The following is a 17811-nucleotide window of genomic DNA, read 5'->3' as shown; positions in this document are numbered from 1 at the left end:
TCTTTCTCATGCATTCTCTGTCTGTGTCGGTCTCTCTCTCTCCCTCTGTATGCCTCTCTCCTCTCTGTCTGTCTGCTCCTTCCTCTGTGTGTGTATATCTGTCCTTCTCTCTCTCCCTCTCTGATTCTTTAAATCTATCTTAATATTTTCCATACTTCTTCACATTTCTTTCACAGACTAGTAATTTCTCGCTCCATCTATGAACGCATAGGTCTTCAATTTCATTGACCCTCTTTATCTATATTCATGTCTATAAATTGTCATCTATCATCTGCAGTCGTCTTATCCCTCACTCTTGTATTATTGTCCTCGTAATCTATCATCATTCTTTGCCTTTACTTCATTTATTCAAATTTCCATCATTATTTTTCTCTTTCTATCCATCTTTTCTTGGTCCCCATCTGTTTTCTGTATTAATTCCACCTTTCTCTTTCCCTCTCCCATTCACAGAACCTCTTCCTACATATTATTAAAAAAAAAAAAAAAAAAAAATTATCTCTCTCTTTCTCTCTCGAACTAAAGACAAATTAAGTTGGGCTTAACTTTGATAATGAAGCATTATAAGCATTTAGATAGTTATGCATTACCAGATACAAACATCATTTTGCTTGAAATAAAAAGTTTATTCCTCACATGATCCTTGTTACAAACATAACATGAACAGCATATCAATATTATTTTTTACGACTAATCATATGTGAAGAGAAGATGAGAGGGTTGTAGAATTCTCTCTAGTTTCTCTTGACAACTCAAAAGCTTGCCACACATAGCAACAGTTAATGTATGCAAAGTGATTCCATTAATAGAGATGCCATTATACCAGTACATCGCAGGTGAAAATAAATGTAAACCACGGGTTCTGGAGAGAAACATGTTAAAATAGCAATAGATTAGTGTACATGTCTAATGGTGAGCACTTACTTTTTGGGGGGTAATTCCAGAGACTAATAGACCAGGGGGGGGGGGGGGCATTTCACAAAGACTAAATGTGAATATGTCAGTATACTAGGGCCTGTTACTCGAAACTGTCATAAGTCTAAGTTTGTGGACATCCCATTGAAATGTCTGTTACAGAACTAACATGCCTTTCTATGGGATGTCCACAAACTTAGACTTCTGACAGTTTCGAGTAACGGGCCCCTGGTCTATTGCACTGATCAGATCAACAGTGTCAAATGCCTTGGTGCTTAGCTACACATGTAATCATTGTAAGGGGTTGATATAGCTGCGATGGATTGGTCTCATTATATTTCTAGATTTGGTGAGATTCATCTGACTTTATCTTTTGTTTTGGTTTAATTGTGATCTCTAAAGGGTCGTTCACATATGCCGCAATAACCAGTTCACATTTTTGTGTGTGTACTGAATGAATGGCAAGTGGGGATGAAAGGAGTAACTGCATTCAACAGTAGCCTTACACATACTCACTTCTCTGTGCGTTATGTGTTGTTTCATCAAGTATTTATTTCAAATATGGATACCACCAAGTCCATGGTCCATTAAGGACTCTTTACCGATTTTTAGAACACTAAATAAAACTTAAAAAAGGATTAAAAAATAGACATTTATATAACATACTTTATGTTACAGTTGCAGTTGGGTTACAGATTATGTTTATAAGCTATACATTGTAATTTAGTCAATTATAAAGAAAAGTAAGTGTAGTACGCTTAAGTGCGAATAAAAAACCATCACAGTTCAAGTTAACATGTGCAAACAAGCCTCAATTTGGTAAGTTTTATCTGGTATTGTTCATTTTGTGTGATGATATCTCTTCTGGCAGACCTTCATCTGCATCACCGTCTTTCCTTTCTTGCTCCATAGTACTCAGAGACTGAGGTTTTAAATCATCTATTTGACGTGATGTGGTTTCTTCTGGCGGGGTTTCATCTTCTTCGTCCTCCATCCCTTGCTCTACTGTACTCACAGACTGCAATTTAGCATCATCTATTTGATGTGATGTTGTTTCTTCTGGAGGGGTTTCATCTTCACCGTCCTCCATCTCTTTCTCCACTGTATTCACAGACTGCGATTTAGCATCATCTATTTGATGTGATGTTGTTTCTTCTGGAGGGCCTTCGTCTTCTCCATCTTCCTTCTCTTGCTCCAGCGTATTCACAGACTGGGAGTTGTTTTCAACTGCAACACGTGACTGGTCCATTTTTTCTGTAATAGAAGTAGGAACAGATTTGCAGGTTTACTTCAAATCCATGGTACACTTTTTGGCGACTTTAAAGTTACCATGTCATTCACGTCTTACATTTGTTCCTGAAGAAGACTTTTACTTGGCTCTATCTTAAATTGTTCGAAAACAGAAAGTTGCAAGCATATTGATGATTATCATTCAAATTTGTAAAATGAGGATTTTTACACCTCTTTCTGTAAGCTGCTGTAGTATATCTGCTTGGGAGATACGGTCTAGATGAAGCATGAAACATACTTTTAGTATCAAAATATTCTACTTCATTAAAAAAAAATCAATATGTGTTTATTTTATTGGTACTGTTGTTGCCTAATGAACAACAATTAATTTTATAAGTCCAACTAGATCTTTGATGGAGTGTTAGTCAAAGGTAAAATCTATTGTTGCTACTCACCGTGGTCAAGCAGTTGATACTGCTCAGTGTCGTCACGCAGCGTGACGTGGAATGTAGGGTACTCTACAATGATCTTCCCTTTCAGGTTAGCACCAAGGGTCTTGTCTAAAGCCAGGCTGTAGTACCTGAGAAGAGAAATCAGTAATGAATGCAAGATACAGGGGATATGGTGTATGATGCTTTGACAGAGTGACTAGGGCAGGATACTTTGCTAACGGGGCCAAAACTACTAATGATACATCATGTTCCACTACAACTGCAATACTGCCAACATCATTACCAGCATCACCACAACACCACTACACCACCATCATCATAACCATTAATATCACCACCACCACCACCCCCTACCACCACCTTTATCATCACCACTCTCCACCCAGGTGAGGTAAATGGGCACCCGGTAGGAAGAAATTTCTTGAATGCTTGAGCACCTTTTCATGGTAGCTCAGTTTAATAAAGCCGGGGTAATGATATGATTGCAGGGCCTTAGGGAGTACAGTATTAATACTGATGAGGCTAGCCTGGATAAACAAGGCATATTAATTATTATTATCATAATGGCTACCACCACTACCACTACCATCACCATTATCAAATCAAACCCACCACTAACAACATCAATAACAATAACAACCCCACTACCATTACCAGCACCGCTACCACCCCTACCACCACCATCATTACCACCACCGCCAACACCAGCAATAACAATCTCACTATCTCCAACAACACCATCACCACTATCGCCACCAGCCCCTAAATACTACCATTACACCTGTTCCATCACCATAACTCCATCTCCCTACAACCATTATGCTTATATCAACTAGATGATGGAAAATGTTATGCTGTTACAACATACCTGACAGTATTAGCAGGTTTGTCCTCAACCTTCATGTACACCTCCACATCATCAATCCCTTTGGAACAGTACTTCTTTAGTCTGTCAGAGATAGATATGAAAACAAATCAAATTACATCCATGTCATGTATTCTACTGGGCACTGCTGTCTCTAACTGTGGTGTGTTTTCTATTTCCAGCTTACTTTGTTACACGCATGAATTGCTGAGTTAAATTATTTATATTTATGTCTTATGTACCATTTATATATATATATATATATATATATATATATATATATATATATGATAACATGATATTATGAAATAAAAATCCATGAGAGTTCACTTCTTCGCTATATATTACGGTGATGGAGGATTATCCAAATTGAATCATTTGCTATATAAACATATATTGTAATATTATTCCCATTTGTGATTCTATGTTCATACATGATTTTATTTAACATTTTGTATTTGTATGGAAATAGCAGGGAATGATATCTATGCCAGTTGTACTTTCATTTTCGTGCATGGTTGATGAAATTAACTAAACTAAAACTAACAAAAAACAATCCCTTATACATACTACATCTATCATTGATGTGCAGTACATTTTGAAAGTACATTCACCTGTGACTAAAACATCAGGATGAGTTATAAACTAGGGCAAGGCCAGGATAACTTCCCACACCAATATGTAACAAAGCTCCTATACTAAACAATCAAATCAAAGTTCACAGTATAATCTTCAAACTGCAAAAATGATCTTGATACTCATATGACTATAAGATAAACAACAAGGAAGATTTATTATGTTTAAAGCTTCATATTATAATACAAGTATCTTCTAAAATAAGATCATTGTCAGATCATATAGTAGACACAGGTTTAAGCTGCAAACGACAAGATCCTCCTTCAGGTAAAACTCTTTCAAACATGAAAATGAACGTCAAGTAGTAGAGGACTGTCTCCATTTCAAACGTGACCTGAGGGTTATTGAAAGGTGATCTTATTGACCTATAGTTTTGGGGACATTGTAACTGTAGGACTAGGGGCGAAATGTAATATAACTTTGTCAATGGTTAAGCTGCTCGAAAAATGTGGGCCGAGATTCAGAAGAAATATTGTAGTTTGAAATATGATCAGCCTCCAAAATGGGGGTATATTGTAACTGTAGGGGTGGAATGTAACATAACTGTGTCAATTGTTAAGCTGCCTGAAAAAGGTGGGCCGAGATTTGGAAGAAATATTGTATTTTTGAAATAAGATCAGCCCCAAAATGCTAAGACTTCAGAAGAAAAAAAACCCTAGGAGATAAAAAGAGAGTGGAGAAAGGGAAAATATTGATCTTTGAGAGTGGGTCAGTATTATCAATCACTTGGAAGATATCAAGCCTCTGTTCAATTATTACTGAAGATTTTGTGTCAGTACTTGGCTTAAAGATTGACAACTGTAAGGTACTACATGTAGTTAACATTTCACATTGCTGTTAAAGAAATTAAATTGTGTATTAAAGAAAACTCCTGTGAAAGATTAGAATGGAAGAGAAAAATCACTGAGACTTTTTATGAAAACTTATCAATACAAAGTAATTTAAAAAAAAAGGAAAAATTACAGATGATTCTAAATACATGAGTAATCTGATTTTTCTTCTCTAGGAATGTGCGGTGACATGATTTCTTTAAGGAGACTGCTATCAATATTGACCGATATTCCTGCCACAGTGGGTGCTTCGTAAGAATAAGGTTGCGTAAAATGTGTGGTATAGTCCCACTTGTGTATTTATATGTGGTGTAGACCTACCTTTGACGTATGACTGGATCGGCTCTGTCAGGATGAAGGTACTTATCTAATGCTTCTCTCAGAATGACTTCCTCACTCAGCCTTGAAAAGGATGATAAACATGAAAAATATACTAGATATTATTAATAACATTTTTTGGTGCTAATTGCACATCTGTATAAGTAAGATAAGCAAAAGCTTACAACAGAAAATGAATCTGTTTCTTTTGCAATATGGAATAGAATTGTCTTGATAGACAGCGCTATATTAATGCCTTTTATTATTATTTTATTATTATGAAGTTGAAAAACATTTTTTTTTAAATATTAGAAACAAGTCCTTAAATCTTCAAATTGGCAACTTGTAAATGGAAGAGTTACTTTTCCCTGTACAAATGTTACAAGATGCAATAACATTAACTCTGGAAACTATTTAATACAATCAAATAGAGTTTTGAATCTTGAAACTATCAATGAATGGCTGTTAGTTTCAATAAAACAATCTCCCACATATTTACAGTTGTGTTAATCATAAATACACAATTTCATTAATTAAGATACATAATTGTGTTTCAGTTTTCCTGTCTAGCCCATCTTATGGTATATGAAGATTCTTATTTCTTAGATGATTAATCAATTAATCCCTCTCCCCATAAGTAAATGTGGAAAGGGTTTTGCTGTGTGTCTGTGCCATGGAGAAGGTTCCCAAGACCAGGGGGGAAAAAACTTGTCATCAATGACAAATGACAGTTTTTGTTATAAGCCACTGAAATCCTTGCTTCTGATTGGTTATCAACAGATTTGTCACTGATTTTTATAGTTTGTCATTGAAAAAAGGCTTTGGGAAACAGGTCCCAGAAGAGGTAGATTCTTACCTTGTATCTGTGAATTCAGCACTGGATTTAGGAAAGATCCACTTCACATGCCATGCTATCAACTTGGTTCTGGGGGAAAACAAAAATATAATAAAGATGTGAAACATCACTCTTTCAATGAGATTTTAGAATACTCTCACTTTTCAATTAACACATTGCCTGCGGGAATCACCCGTTTCCTGTATCAAACCTACAGGAATGATAGAAATCAGCAGAAGTCAATGGGTTAGTATGCAGAGCAACATTATACAAAATAAAATATAATACACAAGAACCTTGTTTTATTGTATTTAAAGCCTATCTGTACTACTTTAGCCTGGATGGATTAAACCTCCCTACGTGGTCACTGACAGGTGGTTATCTCATCAAATCAGCTCTCAATTAACATAAGAAAAAGGGAAACATGGGGGGACCAACAGGTACCGCTTAGGCATTGTTGGCTGTATAGAGGGCACAAGTAACTATAAGAAGTGCAATGGGGCTTTAATTGTATTTAAATACATTCATGACTTTTTATGAAATATCTTTTGATTTGAGATAGAGCCATTAGCAAGGAACAGTGAGAAAGAGAGTGGTAGCAACTTACTTCTTGATAAATGTGGTGGAGTTTTCTTTGTGCTTAGAGAAGAAATGTGGTAACAGTCTGAGCCTCACACCTCTATCAGCTGCCTTCTTACTAACCAGCTTCCACTGAAATATAATTATTACATTTTGTAAACATCATTGGAAATTTCTCCCTCAATTCTTTAAATAATTAATAAACTCTTATTTTCTTCCTCAACTCTTAAAATATGAAAATTTCAATCATAATGCTACTTCTCATGATGTGGCTTGCCGTCTTTAAAAACAAGAGCTGTCAAAAACATTCTAGTTACATCCACTTAGCATTAGGACTCATGGTCAAATCCAAGACAAAGACATTACAAAAATCTCTTACACTGAGACGGGCCCCACTAAATCACTGTTATTCTTATCTACATAAGTACTGGACTGTCTGTACTCATATAATATACAGTTAATCGCGGTAGAGGTTTACGGTACACCATGTGTAAAGTCCTAGAAGGACTAAGGAAAGGTTAAATTAAATTTAAGTTAAATTATGATCTTTGTTAATTACTTTAAGATGTATGCTTTAATATGCCACATTCTCAAGAAACATAAATTGAGAAAAATCTTCTTTTTTTTCTCACATACTTAAAATTCGGAACTTGGTAGGGTATGAATAATTTAGTTGTAAATTATTAGCATTCTACAAGTCTTCATTGGGAACAATATCAAATTATGCATTTCTCCATTTCAAATACTGTTTTGAAACTCACTCTGAAGTTGAGGTAGCCTGGCTTGTTCTTTACATCTCCATTAGCAGCATAACGCTTTCTGTCCATGTCTTCTAACAATCGGTAATCTGCCAATGAGAAGTTAAGATGAAGATCGGATATGAATGAAAAACAGAGAGGGGTGGGGGGGGGGGGCAAGGAAGAATCAATTTGAGTATGAAATAGATAAATGAAAATAACTGTAAGAAAACTGAAAAGAATTGTCAATTGTTTATAAATAAATAGTTCTCATACTAACATCCTCAACTAATAAGAAGTGAACATTTCACAGGGGTTGGTCAGTATGCCAGAGCAACCGACCTTAGATATTGTCCAAATAATCCCTTAAAATATGTAAGCCTCATCTTATGTTATAAAGAGTTGTGATTGATCTGCAGTGATACGAGTCCTCCAATCTCCTTCCCCTCATATATAATTGTAATCAATATTTCATGAAACAGCCATACACAAACATAAATACTCTTGTAAATTAGACAAGTATTAAACTCAGGCAATTCCAACGATCCTTAATTTCATGGCCACTGTCCTGCAAGCCCAATAAAAGAATAATTGACTAGTAGAAATTATCAACATGCATTTTCCACACCCACCCAGCAGACTCACTTGCCTTAAAGCCCCTCTAAAGTGTTGGGAGCCACAAATTTGATGGCATAATTTCACTTAAATTGTATGATCATGTGAAAGAGGATGTCATTTAAGAGACACTCCTGCAAAGATTTTCCCCCAAAAAATGTGTTTGAAGACAAATTTTGATAAAAGAATATATAACTGGGGTTTCTGTTGTACGCAGAAAACCTAAGTTTTGTATTCTTTCATCAATATTTGTTTTGGTAATCCTTGCAGAAATGTATCTTAAATGACATTCTCTTTCACATTATGATAAAATTCACGTGACATTTTGCCATCAAATTTTTGGGGCTCCGAGCGCTTTAAAGGGGCTTTAAGGCCACACTATACTACTTGCTCCCTCTATATAGAAAACAATGCCTAATCAGTGCCTCTTGGTCCCCCATCATCCTCTTTTTCTTATGTTAATTGAGAGCTGAGTTGATGAGATAGCCACCTGTCAGTGACCTTGCTGGGTGGTCTAATCCCTCCTGTCCACACTGGTATAGCCAGCCTTTAAGACAATGGGCAAAAAAACTGCTCATCTTACCGTTCAGAAGATGATTCTCTGTGAACTCCTTGATGGGAACGTAAGGCGTCTTATCCCTCACCCCTGAGCATCCTCTCTGTGACTTGTGGTTCTTTACGCAGGAGAGGCTGAAACACAGAATGAAAGGAAACATGCATTTTCATTTCCCAACAGCTGCAAAGTTAACTTGGGAATGGAAGCATATTTAGAGGGCACAGACAACATGTGGACAGTTATTAACCATCTGTATATTAGTCAGACAAAAGTCATATTGGTTTGGAGAATAACAGTTTGAATGTTTTACAGAAGAGAATGGTATAATGATAGTGTAGCTTAGCGAAAATGAAGTGGAACGAAAACCAGCGTCTAGAACCTAAAATGCCTAATTGTTGAGAAGGAAACAAATTGTATATTTATGCCATTGAGGAAGAATCATATCATCAAACTTAATATCACCCCAAAAATGTTATTAAAAAAAGCCAGATTACAATTTTTACTTCACTATTGTCAGTCGTCTACTACCTTTTTGTGTTCCAAAGGCATCTTTTCATGCAATGGCATTTTACAAATTAACCAATCAAGTTGTTTGTATTAGCATCATTATCAATAAGAAATTTGGTTATAAAAGCTAAATTAGATAATAATGCCCAGTTGAGTACAAAAAAAGTGATCTTACCAGCACGTCTTCATCTGGCATCTTGGACAAGTGTACTTGGATGAATCCTGCTCACACATCTCACATTTCCTGTAAAAATACATTAGACAATAAATGTAAGGTTAGAGGAAAAGTTTGCTCAGGCATTTTGGTTTGATGCATTTAATTGTAGTCACATATGCAATAGTATACAAATGATGCATGCGCATGAGTTCATTATACGATCTATCCGCACTTGAGTTGAGGCTGATACACACAGCATCAACGAGGGCGGATAGATCCTTGTAATTTGATGTAAAAATAATTAATTCAAGATTGTTTCGTGACAGTGTATGGCTGACGAATAAATCTCAAGTTTTAATAAGTTTCATTTTAGTGCGCACACATAAGTATAGATATAGCAAGCGCACTTACCTCTACACCCATTTACGCTGAGTGCTGCGCAAGAATAGGAAGAGGCACACGCAGTATTAAGCGCGCTCTGAAAACGAGTTCAATAGTACTGGAAAATATTGAACTCCTTTTCATGAAAACGAGTGCAATAGGCTCAGTAAATGAATCACACGTGCCTCGCATGACGAATCATTTGATAAGGATCTTGGAGTGAGTTGTATAATTACAAATATTGAATGTGTATGAGTTCAACTTCAATACAATAGAATGTTAATCTTTCAACTCATGAAAATATTTGCACTATTGAACGAACGAAAAACATTCATTATTTGTTTTATATAACATCCTCGTTGAACAGCACAATATTGTTGCTTTTAGCGGCCACCATGATGACCCAGGTCGTCTGCTTGTGAATGTACGAGTCAAAAACTATGGCAAGCAATACAGGTCGCATGATTACCTAACTAACATGGTCATAAATAAGGAAACAATCGCCAAAGGCCAAACAGACTGTACTTTTCCTAACATCTTTTGCTATGTGTGGGGCTATGCTTACAAGTCAATCAAAAAACTATATGCCGATATCTCATTATAAAACGACAATTAAGAGTGAAATATTCGTCTTAAATGTGCTACATACTTATCTACATTCTTGGTAGGTATCGGTATCAATGGTGAGAGGTTATCTCCCTCTGCAGTTCCCATTTTGATGACAATCTTTAGTCGCCGGTAAACAAAATCAGCTGTTCACATGTGCGCGGCGTGCATAAAAGACCATACACGTGAAATAGCATAGGCGTGCGCCTGTGAAAATGCAACACACATGGGAGCGTGCTCTCCCCCCCCCCCCCCCCCCCCCCTCCCCCCAAGGAAGAAAAATGATAAGAGAGGGGGATGGGGAGGGGTGGGAGGGGCTGCGGCCGATGACCGCCCATGTTCAATTCAATTCATATTTATTTTATTTCCAACAGAAATATAAACAAAGGTATTGGTATTACATATACAGAAAATATGAAAAAATGGATGTAGGCCTACGTATTCATTTTTATACAAATACACTAAATCAGTTCAGTTCAGTTCAGTTTATTAAAAAACACCAGACATAATGGGGGATCCAGTAAAAAGCAGTGCTTGTAGTTTGATCTGAATTACAGACTATCCTTCAAACAAAATCACAAAAGTTACAAAAAAACATGAACAACGAAGGACATGCACAATTCTGTGAAAAAGGACTCTTTTCAAAATATGTTTTAAGTACTAGGAGAAAATGGAAAGTACAGATTCGATGACTGGTATATAGGGCTGTATGATATAATATTAATTAATTGAAAAGAACACCATGTATATTAAATGAATAACAAATAATGACACGTGGGTACTAGGCTTTGTGCGCCTCGAAACGCCCATATTGACCGCCCTATAAAATAATGTAATTATTATTATTTCAAAATGTATACGTACAGGAAAACCGCGATATCGAAGATGAAAAATGGCAATATGAAATACATAAAAAGTAGAGGTATGTGGAAAGACTTTTGACATATGTGAGAAATTTGAAAAATAATTATATTTAAAAAAAAAAAATTAAAAAATATTAAAAATTATTTTAAAAAAAGAAGAAAGGTATGTGAATAAAGGGAGGGGGAAAACACATTTGAAGAAAGAAATTTAAAAGAAATATACGAAAGGTATACAGTGGCGAATCCAGGCATTTCTTACCGGGAGGCACAAAATTGCATGGGGTGAAATATATGAAAAACGATGGAGCGAGGCGTCAGCGGCGAGAGAGCGGGGGCTGGGTCTGGGTGGGGGTCAGAACCCCCTTTTTGAGTAGGAAGCATTTGCAATTTTAAAACCACAGTAGGCACATTTTCCGTATATAACATCAAATACATACAAGAATACAATTTACAAATATAGTACAAATCCAGAAAAAGATAATCAAACATAGATATAAAACACAACAAACTACGAAAATATTTTACATTACCAACGCACTATCCAAACCCCCTCCCAAACCCTCTATATCACATTATGAATACGACTCGTACCATCCCACCCCCTCCCCGTTCACACCAAAAGTTTATACATCAAAATCTAAAAATGACTTAAAATTGCTTTCTCCTACCCTTTCCAAGAGTAGGGATCTTTTCCAATTTGAGAACGACATTTGGCGCATTAACGTCCACCGGCACTTCCTGGAAAACAAACGAGGCCTTCTGATTGGTCAGAAGTTAGAGAAAAGTGATCTTTCACGTCGCGAGACGTTGTATGCTTCGTTGCTGCACAATGCACTAAAACGGTGGTCTGGTACTTTCCCAGTTGTACTTGCAAAAATTCTATCGTTGTTTAATCTCTTTCATTTTTTCCTTTCTCCTTTAACTCTCTTAACTTAAATCTCTTTTTCCCCTTTTTTCCATCTCTTTTTTGTTTATTCTTCTTGCCCCCCTTTTTTAGGGGGGGGGGGGGGGGGGAGGGGCTACACGCCTGGCAAGAGGGACCCCATATTATGTATACTGGAAAATTGCGTGTCCCACCCCCGCCCCTTTCCTGGTAAAAAAACACCTTCGTATAATATTATCCCCCTTTCTTTCTTTCTTTTCCCTTCTCATTATTCTCCTTTTCCCCCTTTTCTCTCCTCTCTCTATTCTTTCCCTTTTTTCCTTTCGCCCTCCTTTTTCTTCTTTTCTCCCTTTATCTTCCCCCTTCCCCCTTCCCCCTTTTTTACCGGGGGGGGGGGGCACGTGCCCACTGAATCCGCCACTGGTATAACTGACTCCCCCCCCCCCCCAGCTTACTTTTGAAAATGTTGTTACACAAAAGTGTCGCTCAGCTTCATTTGCACTACACACAATAGGAAACATTCGTAATTTTATTGATAGATGTATAGTCGAACGTCTTGTTCAAGCTTTTGCTATGTGCCATTTTGATTTTTGTAATAGTCACCTTTTTCGGCACTTCGCCAAATTTAAAGATTACAAACCATCCAAAATTCAGCAGCACGGCTAGTTACAAGTATACTAAGAAACATAATTCAATATCCCCTGTCTTACAAAATTTATTTTGGTTACCAGTCCAGTCTCGCATCCAATTAGAAATATTATTATTAGCTTATGAATGTTTTTTATGAATTAGCTCCCTCTTATTTAGAAGAAGAAGAAGAAGAAGAAGAAGCTAGAGAAGGAGAAGAAGATAAAGAAGAAGGGGCAAGAAGATGATGATGATGAAGGAGAAGGAGAAGATGAAGAAAAAGGAGAAGAAGATGCAGAAGAACTTAGAAGGAGAAGGAGAAGAAGAAGAAGATTATGATGATGTAGAAGAAGAAGATGAAGAAGAAGAAGAAGTAGAGTAGAAGAAAAGAAGAAGAAGAAGAAGAAGAAGAAGAAGAAGAAGAAGAAGAAGAAGTAGAAGAAGATGAAGAATAAGATGAAGAAGAAGAAGAAGAAGTAGAGGAAGAAGAAGAAGTAGAGGAGGAGAAGAAGAAGAAGAAGAAGGAGAAGAAGAGGAAGAAGAAGAAAGAGAAGATGTAGAAGAAAAAGATGGAGAAGAAGATGAAGAAGAAGAAGTAGAAGAAGAAGAAGAAGAAGAAGAAGAAGAAGAAGAAGAAGAAGAAGAAGAAGAAGAAGAAGAAGAAGAAGAAGAAGAAGAAGAAAGAGAAGAAGAAGAAGAAGAAGAAGAAGAAAAAGAAGAAGAAGAAGAAGAAGATGATGAAAATGAAGCCAAGAAAGAGGAGAAGAAGATGAAGAAGCAGAAGGAGAAGAAGTAGAAGTAGAAGAAGAAATAACATAAAAGAAGAATACATTAATCTACCTCACATCGCTTGCAATCTTAAGTACATCAATGAGAAGCATTGTTCCAAGAAAACGAAAAGTGTGGTCTTATTTACAACCTTCATGCAAGTTTTAATGTATAGACATGAAACAGTGAGGGCGTACTCACGATTCTGTCCTGAGCAGTGCCGTATATCTGTCTTTCCTGGTTTCGGTTATATAGGGCGAGTGAGCGATATATAGATTCAGGTCCCCATAATCTTCTATATTTTATGCATTAAAAAAAAATCACTATGTGAATGCCATTGTCAGGATTTTTGCTGTTGTTTATGTATGCAACTGTGACATCATGCTTTGGCTAGCTATTTGCTTGAGGACGAAGGATATCCTTCGTCCTCAAGCAAATATAGCTAGCCAAAGCATGAAAAACGCGGGCAGGGAGGCTTAAGGTTGGATATAAGGTCTTATGTTGAATTTTTAAAAGATCAGTGTATAAATTCATTGAATAATTCACCAACAGCATTAAAGGTTCATATGAAATCTCCTTCTAGGCAAGATTATATCTTCTCGCCCACTCTTGCATCTGTGTATAAAATGAGCATGCCTGTTTTTCTTTATTATCTTTTAAAATATTTTCTCTTGATCATGAACAAAACCCAAACTTTTTATTATTTTGTATTTAGAATAGGCATCATTAAACTTGCATACGTGTTTACGAGTTGTGGTGCTATAGGGGCTGCAGTCCTCCGAGAATTTGAAGAAACTAAATATTCAAACAACCGTCTTCTAATTTTGGGACAGCGATGTGCCCAAATGCCTCATTTAATCTTATTTAGTGTACATAATACATCTGTTATCTCCTGTATATTTCGTGTGCGTATATTTCGATGCGAAATAACATTTTTATTAGAAACTAGACAATTTAGATTCAGGATAATAAGGCGTCAGTCTCTGCCCTACCCCGCTGCGAAAATATGCCCGAAAATATACCCATATAAAGCTTTTATTTTATTTATTTTATTTATATAAAAGATTTTATTGGACCCGTCTGCAAAGAAAGTATGGTTGCACGCAAGCAAACAGTGCGCTAACTGTTATCATATCTGAGGAACGCTGGTATAAAGGATATAATAGCGCATCGAACCTGCTTATGCGACCCCGCTATTATGCTTACTCTGTGATCGAATAACCACACCCTGAATTAAATCAAATACTAGTAGATACTTTTGGTGAATATATTTATGGATACGTCTGGAATAAGCTTTTTAATTAGTCTCCATAATTGAACACACAATCATCCACTACTGAACTTGCCAGGGGCTGCATTAAGAAAAAAAAAATACATGGAGATAATTCCTTAACAACGGTTGCTTTATATAATAGGATCCCACGTCATAGCTCGATCATGATCAGTAGGATTATAATCAACACACTTTTTTATTCAATAAAGTTACATGTTGAACCATCCACGACATGGCAATCCCGTGTGGTCTAGTGGTTAGGATTCGTGGTTTTCACCCACGCGGCCCGGGTTCGATTCCCGGCACGGGAGACCTTCATTTTTGGGGGTCAGATTTTGACAATACTCTCTAAAAAAATCGAGTGATCACCGACGTTACTCCTCTGGAGGGTGAAAATGTAGTGAAAATAGAGTGAACATTCACTCTTTTCTTCTTAGAGAGCACTCTAAAATCAATCGATTTTCACTCCTAAACAAGTGATCACGGACGTCACTCCCAAGAAAGAAAAATAGAGTGAAATTCACTCTTTTTTTTAAAGAGAGTAAGTTCATAGTTGCAGTTTGAGCATGTCTTTGAGCAGATAAAGGTCATTGCCGACTAAATTGTGAAATACACAGAGACAAAATAGTGGATACCTGCCCATGAAAGTAATCACTTTATGCGCAAGCAGTGAACTCTATGATACACAGGTGGAAGTATAATTTGAAGAGGGGAAACAAAGGCTATATAGTAACGTATCATCCCAATCGATGTATAGGAGTGATTATTTCAAAATGTACAAAGTGGGACCTCTTCGTGTTATGAAGATCATTCTTTGGATATTTGGGGTCATATGGGACAATTTTGTGTTAACCATGAACTGGTCTATTAAATCAAATAATAGTAGATAATTTTGGCAAATATAATATATTTGGACACGTCCGAAATTAGCCTTTTCATAAGTTATCATAATTGGACACATATACCTATTATTAGAATTGGTTGCATTTAAGAAAAATTGCAGTAGCAGATTATGAAATACACGGAGATACAACGGTTGCTCTAGTATGGTGGATCCTGCGTCATAGCTCAATCAATAGAATATATTTAACAACCTTTTTTTCATCTAATAAAGTAGAATGTTGTACTCTCCATGACATGGCGATCCCGTGTGGTCTAGTGGTTAGGATTCGTGGTTTTCACCCACGCGGCCCGGGTTCGATTCCCGGCACGGGAGACTTTCATTATTTTTGAGTCAGATTATAAATAAAGACATAACTCATTGTGTTGTCAAGTATATAAGAAATCGGAAAAGAAACAGCTATAAAACTGAATACATTATTTAAAAGGTCTATAGGCCTACATGTGTTTCAATGTTTTATTTTCGATGAGTGATCATATTTTCTATTTTAACACACTTTGCCCGAGTCTTCGGTTTTGTTCTTTTATGCCGACTTGTATACAGGGGCGGCCGAGCGACTTCAAAAGTGGGGGGGGGGGGCACCAAGAAAAAGGGGCACTTTCTGAAAAAAGGGCACCTACAAAGGGAAATCTCAAAGCGAAAATATACAATCTTTTAGACATAGGTATATACTCCTATATTGTGATTACATTATCAGGGATGATTTCAATATTTGTTTCACTTTATACACCATACAAGATATTGCTTAAGCATCATGCTTGCAGTCGGGTTTGATGGTCCGAAAAATGATTTGCGAGGGAGCGAAGTGAGCAAGGAAAATTGTTAATATTTGTGAGATCGCAGTGCGAAAAATTACATCTTATAAAGAGGAAAAACCCAATCCTGATGGGGTTATAAGCACATTCTCATAACGGAAGACTGAATAGACCTTTGATAGGTAACATAAGTATATCATCTATAGATGCGTGCGAGCATAGCGAGCGAGCTTTGGGAGAAATTGCTCTTAGTCGCTTTAAAATTTGGGGCGCGTTTAATGATGAGAGGAAAAGGGGACACTTATCTGAAAAGAAAAGGAGCATTTGTCAAAGTACAAAGAGTAATTATCAGAAGTAAAAATGGGGCAATTCTTACACCTTGAAAAAGAGGCACTCAATCAGGGATGAACAAAGTCAGTCATGAAAATAGGAAAAGGGGGCCCCATCAGATTTTGATAGGGGCATTTATAGGAGGTGAAAAGGGGGGACAGGTCCCTTATTAGAAAGGAAAAGGGGCACGTTTCATTGTTAAAAGGGAAATTATTAGAGGTGAAAAGAGGAACTTATCGCACCTGAAAAGGGACAATGACCTGATATGAAAAGGGGCACTTATAATAAAGGAAAATGTGCATTAGTTGAAAGAAAATTGGCACCGATCAGATTTTAAAGAGCCATTATTTTTATCGGAGGTTATCAGGGCAGTTATCTGAAGTGAAAAGGATTATTTTCTCGTACCTGAAAAGGGTCATTTACCAGAAAAGGGGCACTTATGGGAAGGGGCTCTTTTTAATGGGGCACTTATCGTTAGGAAAAGGGGCACATGTGAAAATATAAGGTGCGCTAATCCGAGTTAATATGGGGGTAGTTATTAAAAGGGGGTAGGGGCACTTATTACAAAGGAAAAGGTGCACTTGTCAAAGTAAAAGAGGCACCTCTCAGATTTGAATAGGGCAATTATCAGAGGTGAAGGGGGCACTAATCAAAAGTGGAAAGAGGCACTTCTCGTACCTGAAAAGGGGCACTTACTAGAGATTGAAAAGGGCACTTATGAGAATGGAAAATGGACACTTATTGAAAGGAAAAAGGGAACTTGTCGAAGGAAAAGGGGCACGTTTCCAAATAAAAGGGGCACTTATCAGAGTTGAAAAGGGGAAGAGGCACTTTTAAAATTAATAGGGGCACTTGTCAAAGTAAAAGGGGCACTATTCATATGTAAAAAGGGGCACTTTTTCTATGAAAAAACGGGCACTTTTCTGGTGCTTGAAAAATTGGGGGGGGGGGGGGCCGCCTCTGCTTGTATTATATGTTAATGGAAAAAAAGGAAGGAAGGAAAATGTATTTTATCTTGAATTTATCTTGCGCAATATTTTTAGTCGACGAAATAATGCGTCAATTATAATTGGTACTCTTCTAGCTATTATTGCACGTATGTTTACCTGTAACGCCTGGAGCTCGTAAATAGCTCGAATGGTTATCAAAACCGTACTCCCTCGGGAAAAAACGTGTGCGCCAATGGATGGGAGCT

The 17811-nt window shown here is 36.8% G+C and overlaps 1 protein-coding gene and 2 non-coding genes across 4 annotated transcripts; 2 read left to right on the top strand and 1 right to left on the bottom strand.

Moving 5' to 3' along the window:
- Window positions 1-1116: 1116 nt before the first annotated feature.
- Window positions 1117-10336, bottom strand: LOC754563 (box C/D snoRNA protein 1). 2 transcript variants are annotated; one of them, XM_030998180.1, is made up of 10 exons: window positions 10260-10336; window positions 9248-9316; window positions 8593-8699; window positions 7419-7504; window positions 6686-6789; window positions 6100-6168; window positions 5247-5327; window positions 3463-3543; window positions 2598-2722; window positions 1119-2166 (listed from the first exon to the last, which is right to left on the bottom strand). In XM_030998180.1, exons 1-10 carry the CDS (start codon window positions 10322-10324, stop codon window positions 1739-1741), a joined length of 1215 nt encoding a protein of 404 aa, XP_030854040.1. In that variant the 5' UTR covers window positions 10325-10336; the 3' UTR covers window positions 1119-1738. The 2 variants fall into 2 exon arrangements, with proteins under 2 accessions (XP_030854041.1, XP_030854040.1); XM_030998181.1 differs by lacking the exon at window positions 10260-10336 and having other exon boundaries at window positions 1117-2166; window positions 9248-9330.
- A 4533-nt stretch (window positions 10337-14869) lies between these two features.
- TRNAE-UUC lies at window positions 14870-14941 on the top strand. The gene has a single exon. It is a non-coding gene; the product is annotated as a tRNA-Glu (tRNA).
- An 833-nt stretch (window positions 14942-15774) lies between these two features.
- Window positions 15775-15846, top strand: TRNAE-UUC. The gene has a single exon. It is a non-coding gene; the product is annotated as a tRNA-Glu (tRNA).
- Window positions 15847-17811: the final 1965 nt, after the last annotated feature.

This window comes from Strongylocentrotus purpuratus, unplaced genomic scaffold (assembly GCF_000002235.5).
Source record: "Strongylocentrotus purpuratus isolate Spur 01 unplaced genomic scaffold, Spur_5.0 spur5_scaffold_4, whole genome shotgun sequence".
Taxonomy (NCBI): domain Eukaryota; kingdom Metazoa; phylum Echinodermata; class Echinoidea; order Camarodonta; family Strongylocentrotidae; genus Strongylocentrotus; species Strongylocentrotus purpuratus.
The sequence above is the reverse complement of the archived record's forward strand: the minus strand, read 5'-3'. Positions and strand labels throughout refer to the sequence as shown.